Source organism: Emiliania huxleyi, assembly GCF_000372725.1.
Source record: "Emiliania huxleyi CCMP1516 unplaced genomic scaffold EMIHUscaffold_630, whole genome shotgun sequence".
Taxonomy (NCBI): Eukaryota; Haptophyta; order Isochrysidales; family Noelaerhabdaceae; genus Emiliania; species Emiliania huxleyi.
The window spans coordinates 1-9,040 of NW_005197272.1; the positions used below are offsets into that span (position 1 = coordinate 1).

General features: G+C 64.8%; 4 protein-coding genes across 4 annotated transcripts; 2 read left to right on the plus strand and 2 right to left on the minus strand.

The window, feature by feature from the left end:
• Window positions 1-4: 4 nt before the first annotated feature.
• Window positions 5-568, minus strand: EMIHUDRAFT_120415 (hypothetical protein; the record flags this gene model as incomplete). The annotated part of the gene is made up of 2 exons (XM_005763418.1): window positions 5-231; window positions 362-568. Coding segments are annotated over 2 exons (434 nt in total), but the record flags the coding sequence as incomplete, so codon positions are not given.
• A 717-nt stretch (window positions 569-1,285) lies between these two features.
• EMIHUDRAFT_248078 (hypothetical protein) lies at window positions 1,286-2,766 on the plus strand (the record flags this gene model as incomplete). Its single annotated transcript, XM_005763419.1, has 3 exons — window positions 1,286-1,554; window positions 1,694-2,370; window positions 2,573-2,766. 3 exons carry the CDS (start codon window positions 1,286-1,288, stop codon window positions 2,764-2,766), a joined length of 1,140 nt encoding a protein of 379 aa, XP_005763476.1.
• Window positions 2,767-3,647: 881 nt separating this feature from the next.
• Window positions 3,648-3,998, minus strand: EMIHUDRAFT_76882 (hypothetical protein; the record flags this gene model as incomplete). Its single annotated transcript, XM_005763420.1, has 1 exon — window positions 3,648-3,998. A coding segment is annotated over one exon (351 nt), but the record flags the coding sequence as incomplete, so codon positions are not given.
• A 1,362-nt stretch (window positions 3,999-5,360) lies between these two features.
• On the plus strand, window positions 5,361-6,133 carry EMIHUDRAFT_248081 (hypothetical protein; the record flags this gene model as incomplete). The annotated part of the gene is made up of 3 exons (XM_005763421.1): window positions 5,361-5,399; window positions 5,623-5,844; window positions 5,936-6,133. 3 exons carry the CDS (start codon window positions 5,361-5,363, stop codon window positions 6,131-6,133), a joined length of 459 nt encoding a protein of 152 aa, XP_005763478.1.
• Between the last annotated feature and the right edge of the window lie 2,907 nt (window positions 6,134-9,040).

The following is a 9,040-nucleotide window of genomic DNA, read 5'->3' on the forward strand; positions in this document are numbered from 1 at the left end:
GCACGTCAGCTGAAACACGAGCAGCCCCCACCAGACGAGCACCCAAAAGTAGGCGGCGAGGCCGTCGGCGAGGAAGCGGTTGTCGGTCGAGACGTAGCCGAGCGCGCCGGCGACGATGACGAGCATGCCTGCGCACGAGCGCGCCGACGGCAGCGCTCGCTTGTGAAAGGCGTAGTCGAAGACAGACACGGCCAGCGGCGCACACGCACGAAAGACGATGACTGTCTCCACCTGCGGCGATCGAAGACCCAACGACTCGAGAGGAGGGCCGTCTCCACCGGCGGCGTGGACGGGGCGGCCGCCCTCCGCGGCGGGACGGGACTCGGCTGCGGGCGGGTGGGGCGCGTGCGAGCGGCCGCACGTTCGCAGTCATCAGCACGTGCATGTTTGACCACGTGCCTCCCGAGAAGGCGAGCACGTAAACCGCAAAGTGCTTGAGCTTGCACCACTCAAAGGCGTCCGTCTCGACCCAGCCGGCGGTGGAGGCGAGCCGGACGGCGACGGCCGTCGACGCAAACTGCAGCCACGTGACAAAGGCGGGCGCGCCTGATGTGTGCAGGCGGCCCATCGGTGGCGGAGGCGCGAGCTGGGACGAGGGAGGGAGCCACGCCGATGTGGTGCACGGCGAGCTTGTTGACGATGAGCATGAGTGCCGAGCAGGCGCAGTACACCGCCACCACAATGGCTGTGCTCAGCGGCTGCGTGGGGCGAGGAGGAAGGTGTCAGCCGTTGGTCCGGCGCTCTGGTCGTTGGCCGCGCGCACCGCGTTGAGCATCCCGCCAGGTAGCGGCGATGGTCGAGCGAGCGTGCGCGCGGCAGTGGCACTGCCCTGCCCGCCTCGAAAAAGAATTCACGTTATACATGAAGGTTGCAGCGAGAATCGGCGAGGGACTGCGAAGAGAGATAGGACGAGGCAGACGCCCAAGGGTGGGCGACGGATAGCGCACCACACCCCTCTTCTTAAAATCCCTGTGTGGTGGCGGCGTGCCGTCCTCCCATCCCTCCCTTGGGTGTCTGTTTTCTTTCTTTCCTTCCTTTTTCTAATTAGTCGAGTGCCTTCCTTGTCCCTCCCTTCCTTTCATTCCTTTCTCTGTGTTTGAAAAGGCGAAGGAGGGCTCGTTCGCTTTCCACCCACTGTGATTTTGTGAGCTCTGTGTCTTGATTTGCCAACAACACACCAAAACCCCAGTTCGATTTTTGGATGTCACGCGCCGGGCGTAACGGGCGTCCAAACCGACGAATTGGGCTGTGGGCGCCAGAGCGCCCCGCCCCATAGGCCCATTGTATGACGGCCGCTGCCGCGCTCCTCGACGAGGCACGGCGAGAGCGGCAGCTGCACGGCAAAGCGCTGCCGCCGCGGTCAACACCAGCGCCCGCAAAGACGGTCTTTAATGTCGGCCAGGCCCAGTACCAGCCTGCGCACCTCCACCGCGTCTCTGGCAGGCCGCGCCGCTGTCGTGCCGGGAGCGGGGCCCCCTGCTATTCGACGCGGCGTCAGAATGAGCTTCCGGCATCATCGGTGCCCGCGCCAGTCGCCGGGGCCTTCGATCCCTCGTCCGCCAGCGCTCCAAACTTCTCTGCCGCCCGCGAGAATGGCTCGCTCCCCGTGAGGCGTCCGGCCTAGATTCAGCAGAGACACGTGTGCCATACGCCACAAGGCCCTGTTACAAGCACGCACCCGCTACGTGTGTAGGCTCGCGAGCGCCAACAAGCGTGTGCTCTGGTCCCTCCCGCCCGGTGAGGCGGATGCAGCGGAGCTCCTCCCTCTGCTCCTCGAGGGATTGTGCGACCCGTCTGCAGACTGCCGCTTCCTCGCCGCCCAGGGCGCGGCGGAGCTCATCGACGCTTCAGGGCCCACCGGCGGACTACTCCCAGCCACGGCGGACGTCATCCCGCCAATTCGCGCAGCGCTCGGCACCATGGACCCGCCAGTCGTGTGCGCCGCGCTGCAGCTCCTCCGGCAGTTCCTGGGTTCGCACAAGCTTGCCGGCGCGGCTCTCCGGCCGCACTACCGCCAGCTGCTGCCGAGGCTCGCGCCGCTCGTGCTGCGCAGTCAGGAGCGCCAGCTTCGCGACGGGAGCCTCGACCGGTTGAGCGACCGCGAGATGCACCCGGGCGATTTGGTCGCATCGACCCTTGCAGAAATGGAGGCGAGGGGGGGAGCCGGCGCCGGGGCTGAGATCAAGACGGTGGTTCCCAGCTGGCGGCCGGCGGAGGAGGAGCTCCACCGCGGGTTTGCCGCGCCGGAGTTTCGCAACGGCGACGTCGTCGTTGTCGCTCGAGGGCTCGTCTCACACGTCGGCCACCGAGGGACACAAGTCCTTGCGAAGGGCACCGCTTGCGGCACCACGACGCTGCACGGGCTACGGGGTGGGGTGCGTGTTCCCCTATCGCCTATTAGTTCCACCCGCTCACACCCCTGGGACGGTCGACACATTGAGAGGCCCCCACACTTGTGTGTCTCGCAGGTTGGCGAGGCGGTCGACCTACTCGTTCACGGCCGCCCACGGCTGGCGGTGACTTTTGTGAACCCGCAACGACGACCTCAGTCTGCGTCGAGACCTGCAAGCAGGCAGCAGGCGCGTCCGCGGTGAGGAGGCAGGCGGCTCGCCAATTTCATCACGCATCTCTTTTCTTCTCCGCTATGGACCGCGATCGTGCAAAAAGGAGTCGGCCCAACATGACTCGTGGGCGGGGGGAACGGCGGTGTACTCCAGTGACCAGTGTACGCATGTTTCATTTTCATTTTTACAGACCTTGGTATAAGAACCTCGTATGATGGTTTATGTGCTCCGATACGCGTACAATCGTACTGCTGTGTGCCGTAAGCAGGGGTTTTGGAGATGGGGAGAGCTACTCGCGGGCCTTCACACACGCACTTGACCCTACTCTTACCCACAAGCGGGTCTCGCGAGAGCGAACACGATTGTTGTCAATCTGCAACGGGGCAGCACATCCGCCGGGACCAATCCTGAGTTCACACCCGTGAGTGCAGTGAGACCATCTGACGTCGATGCCACGTCGTATCAATCCGCCCCACTCATCGAAACATGAGCCGCCTTGGCGGGCGAGTCCTCCCACGACGAGTGCCGCTTGCCTAGCAGCGATGGGCCAGGGAAGGCCGTGCCTGTGGCCATGAGCGGTGACAGCGGCGACAGCGGGGACTGCGGAGCGGTCGTCGCCACCGAAGTGGAGGGTGAGTCCAGTGAGTGGCTGGGCGAGTCGGTGCTGCCGAGTTGCCTCGTCGCGGCCACCCCCAGAGCGTCGAGGTTGCCGAGCCCAAGCTTGGTGGCGAGCAGCCGCTGCAGGTCCGGCGTGAGCAGGGCGCTGCGGTCCTCGACGGGCGGCGGTTTCGGGTGGAGCGCCCCAAGCTGGGCGAGGCCGAGCGTGGCTTCCATCTGGTGCTTGAGCTCGGAGGTCATGAGCCCGTGGCCCTGCTGCTCCGGCGCCCGTGCCACCTGATGCCGCCAATCGACCGGCTCCCTCTTCTCGTGCAGTGCCGCCGTGAGGGAGCGTATTTGCCGGTCACGCTCATCGTCGTCCGAGGCGTGCACCACGCCTGCAGCCAGCCTCATGATACGCTCGCGGTGCTGCGCCCCCGCATCCGCATCCCCGTACCCCTCGACGGGCGGCGGCCTCCCCTTTGAGCGGCGCTGCAAAGAATAGAATCTGTTTTTGATAGAGTTGTCGGTGCGGCCAGAGAGGCGGGGCGACTTGATGATTTCGCACCAGCGCGTGCCCATCGCGGCGACGCCGCTGAGGATTGCCTGATCTTCCTCCTCCAGCCACCCCGACTTCTTCACGTTTGGGCAGAGGTGGTTGTTCCACCGCTCGCGGCACTGCTTGCCGACGCGCCCAGTCGAGATGCTGGTTGCGATGACGGACCAGCGGCACGGCCCGTACTTTTGCACGGCGGCAACAAGCGCCCGATCCTCCTCCTCGGTCCAGGGCTTCTTGTGCACCACAGAGGCGGCCGGCAGGAGGGCGGAGTGCGACATCGGGAATCGCTTTGTAACCGACTTGTTTGTAACAAACATACTCTGGTGAGCTCTGTGAACAGACGCACTTGAGATCGGGGGGAAGTACCACATTTTCCGCTAGGTTGGGCGTGCTTTCACAGCCTCACGAGAGTATAACAAACAACGCCGTTGTGATGCGACGGAACTGGCGCCTCGAGGCAGCGGTTGGGAGGCGGACTCGGCGGACGCGACGGCGGCGGTGGAAGCGGCGGCGGGGACGGCGTCGGCGGCGACGGCGACGGCGGCGGAGGTGGCGGCGGCGGCGGCGGCGACGGCGACGGTGACAGAGGTGGCGGCGGCGGCGGCTTTCTTTTTTATTCGACACGATAAACAATTGCAAGGTTGAGGGTGGGTGAGGGTGAGGGTGTAGACAGTAGAGTGTGAGCGCTGAAGAGACGTGTAGAGATGTATACTGACGCTAGAGCGCGTGCGTTTTGTAGAGAGCCTCTAGCTAGCCCTAGAGCGATGTATGTAGAGGCGCTCTACAACGTGAAATCTCTAGACTACAACAACCTCACATCACGATCGCTCTCCGAGGCACGGTCGCTCTCTGACCGTGGTGGGTGCGTTGGCTTGAGGCCAGCCAGGTTTGCAGGCGGGCTGATGCCAAAAACAAAGCCAACGTGGCCTGAGTGAGGTGGGAAAAAAGGCAGTGCATCATCTGGGTGTAACGTGAAGTGAGTACGACTGGCTTGGCAAATAATATGAATACACCGAAAATTCGGCGTATGGTTCGTAAGAGCCACATACATCAGGATCAGCAGGGACCCGAGGGACCATGTGGAAGACGGCTAGTGTGCTAGTGAGGACGACCCTAGTTGCCAACAACACAACAACCAAACAACTCTAACACTCACACGTCATTTGGGGCCTGGAGCCCCTGCAGACTGTAGTTTATGGTGGTTTAGAGTTTGCGGGGGGGGGACAGATTTGGGCGGTCGACTTCAATTTTTTGGGGGGTGGGCCCTGTTCACGCGCGCGCGAGACGTGCAGACTTTGTTTTCTAGTTGCCCGACCACCCCCACAAACAAAGAACACAAAATCTCTCTCTCACACAAAGAAACAACCCTGTCTGTCTGGGCAAAGAAGAAAGACTACAGCATGGGCGGGCACCTGCTCCTTTTTCATCTCCAGCAGAAGTGTTTTTAGTTATTTATTTAGCGCTCCTGGAGATTGAGGCGGTCGTAAGGACGGGTGTCCTGGAGATTGAGGCGGCGACTTGCAAGGGAAACCGCCGGCGTCCCCCCCCCCCCCGCGGGAAATTGAAAGGCACCCATCACCGCGACAACGCCTTGCTATCAAGGGCCAGAAACGCGCGCCTCATTGCCGTGAGCCAAGACCATGGCGGACCTGAAGAGCAACACCGCGTCGGCGGGCTCGGTGCGACCACCCTTGGACATCCCCGTCGCACGCCATCGCACGCTCGCGACACGATCAGCGATCATCCCAAACCACAACGCTGCTGCCGTCGCCGCGCCACCGCCACAGTCGCTTGGCTCGACCTCAACCATCTCACATAGGGATCCCCGACCTCGCTCACACCATCACACCCCACCGCGGCCGCGAGCCACCACTTCACCAATCGGCCCGCCGCCTCGTACAGGGCACGGAGAAGTGGGGCGAGACCTTTGGCTGCTTCGAGGACTGTGGTGGCTGCATGTACGTGTCCTGCTGCCCGCTTTGCGCCCGCTGCACGATCGGCGAGATGATCGGCCCAGACGTAACGGTCGGAAAGAATATGGAGCCAGCGAACGAGTTCGCCAACTGCCAGAGCTGCTGCTTCAATTCGTGCACCTTCAGCCTCATCGGGGCTTTGATCGGGCTAGTTGCATGCCCGGACAAGACATGCTGCTTCTACGGCGCGGCGCTGCGCCGCCCTCCCCGCTCGACCCAAACTGGCCCCACTCACCACACAGCTCCCCCCGCCAGATATCAACATCATGAAGGCCGCGGCGGTCAAGCTCAACAAGGACTCGGCATCGCCCGGGCCGTGCTGCGAATGCTGCCAGGTGTGGTGCCTCGGCTCCTGCACCACGTGCCTCATGTACCGCGAGCTCAAGACGGCGAACAACAAAGCCAAAGGCGCGCCAGAGGCGACCGAGATGGAGCGTTGAACGAACGGGCTTGCCTGCCTTCCGCTTGAAAAGAAGGCACCCACCACTCCAAGTGCTCCACTCACGCCGTCGGCCCGCGCGCAACGGATTTGGGAACCAACAAAGGGGAGGTCCGCGTTTTTGTCGGCTCAGAGGCATAGACGGATTACTCAAGTGTTGTGGGAGGGGATGGTCGCGCCGTGTCAATTATGCCAGTAGTGCTGTCAAGTGAGCTGATGTGGCGTGCGGGCTCCCGCGCTCAGGGGGCGCGCCAGTGTGGAGAGCCCGGATTCCCGCTAAAGCCTAAACGAAATATCTCTCTTCACTCACATAAACGCACGACCCCGGGCCCCACTCACGCATTTCCTTCATCCGTCGTCCGCTTCGTCCCGGGTCCCAAACGTCAGCCCTTGCCCGGTCAAGAGCTCGCGGCCGACACAAAACCCTTGGTGAGTCCAAACAGGCGATGTCGCACGCAGCCGCTCGGCGGAAGGAAAGAAAGAAAGCAAAGAAGGGCATTGCACGAGCGCCACCTACGGGGTACCAGCTCTAAAGTACTCTGAACAACATCGCACAGCCTGTCTGGTATAGCCCCAGCCCACTCCGTGAACTTTCGAGGGATGCTCTCGAGCTCGTCTCCTACCATAGGTCTACACACAGGGGGGTTTTTGCTAAGGTGTAGATCAGGTTCCACAGCATCGTCCCACACGTAGCTCAGCGGTCAGGTGAAAAGGGGTTTTTGCTAACGGCCTCCCACACACGCCACCCACACCGGATATGTCTTGGGCATTTTTCGCACTTTTCTTTCTACGTCGGTCGGGGTCCCGTGGATCGATTTTTCAAAGTGAATAGACAATAGTACGGCATAGAAAAACTGCAAAACAAAAGATGCGTTAGCTCGCCGCGAAAGCAAACAGAGGAGGGCGAGGAGGAGTGATTAGCACGCGTCCTCTGCCACCGTGCGCGTGTTATGAGGTGGTGCGAGAGAGCCATTTGCGTGCGAGCCCGTGCCCCGTCCCGCCACCCGCCCGCCCCGCCCCGGAGCGCGACAAAATGTGAAGGGTGGGCCACTTGTGTTGAGGGATGGCAACCCAGGTGGGTGTCCTCCGCCTCCAGCTCAGCCGCCGCATCGAGCTCCGCCTCATACGCGTGTGGCTGTGGGCGACGGAGCCGCCGCTGCGGCCTTCCGCCGTCGGGGCGACGGCGACGGCGGCAGCGGGCCGGGCGGCGGCGGCGACGGTGGCGGTGGTAAGGGCGGCAGCAGCGAATAAGGCGGCGGCGAGGGCGGCGGCGGCGGCGGAGGAGGCGGGCTCGGTGGGGGCGGCGACGGTGGAGGCGGCGGGGCGGCGGCGGTGAGGGTGGCGGCGGTGAGGGCTGCGGCGGTGAGGGCTGCGGCGGTGAGGGCTGCGGCGGCGAGGGCTGCGGCGGCAAGGGCGGCGGCGGCGGCGAGAGGGGGAGGCCACGACGGCGGCGGCGGGCTGCGCGGCGGCGACGACGACGACGACGGCGGCGGCGGCGGCGGCGGGCTCGGTGAGGGCAGCGACGGTGGAGGCGGCGAGGGAAGCGGCGGGCTACACGGCGGCGGCGAGGGCGGCGGCGGCAAGGACGGCGGCGGCGAGGGGGGAGGCGGTGACAGCGGCGGCGGGCTGGACGGCGGCGGCGACAGCGGCGGCGGCGGCGACGGCGATCTGCTTCTCCTCGCGGCCTCCGTCGATGGGATCCTGTCGGCAGCCGGGCGGCGGCCGGACGGTTCGGTGAGATGAGAGGCGCTGCCGAGCGCGGAGTGGGCGCGGGGGGTCCATCGGGGATGGCTGGCGGCCGGGGGCGCAGACCCACACCGTCATGCTCGGTGTCGGTGGGTCCCACGGATTGAGCGTGTAGGTGTGTGGTCGTGAGGCTCCCACACAGCGAGTCCCGGCTCCCACGTGTGGAACCTCCGTGTGGGAGGCGTGTGGAACCTTAGCAAAAACCCTGTAATACACACATAAACGCACAACCCCGGGCCATATACACACATATGGAGGCCAAATTCGCCCGCGCCGCTGCTCGCGACGATTTGCGGCAGTCCTTTAACTGCGGCGGCGCAGCTCTCGTGGACTGGGACGGCGATCCGCTTTGCGCTGCCGCTGCCGCTCGCCGCGGCCTTTCTCTTTAGGGCTGTGGACGGCCTCATCTTCGAGCCGGCGCTCAACGAGGCTGGGCTGCCGCCGCACGCCCTGCTCGGCTTGATTATGGCGACTTGGGTCTCGCTCTCCCTGCTCTCCGTCAGCCGGCCATCTGTTGCGCTCGCGCTGGCTGCCACCGCCCTTGGAACCCTTAAGCAGAGGGTCGATGGGGGCGTCCTCAAGCCGCCCGCGGTCTCGCCGACGGCTCCAGTCGTGGCGCTCGTCACGGGCGCGAGCAGCGGCATCGGCCGTGAGGTTGCGGCCGAGCTCGCCCGCCAAGGCCACACCGTCGTCATGGGCTGCCGCTCGGCTGCCCGCTGCTCCGCGGCGCGAGTTGAGATCTTGGCCAGGCTCGACGTGCCGGGCTCGCGGCTAGTCATCCCGCCAGACGCGCCACTCGACCTGGCGCGGCTCTCGACCGCGGCGCGCTTCGCCTCCGCGACCGGCGAGGCGACGGGCGGCGCCGCTATCGAGCTGCTCGTCCTGAACGCGGGCTTTGTGCCTCTGGGCAGCGGCGGGAGCGGGCGGAGCGGCGAGTCGGGGCTCGAGGAGGGGCTCTACGCCATGTACTACGGACACCAAGCTCTCGTGCGCGGCCTCGCCTCGCTCCACCTCCTTGGCCCCTCCGCCACCGCCGTCGTCGTGTCGTCGGATGCGATGCGGTTCGGAGGGTTCGACGGCTCGCTCGAGACGGGCTCGGGCGCGAGAGGTAGCCGAGACAGAGACAGGCAGCCGAGAGTGCGCCGTGAGAGTAGCGTCTCGA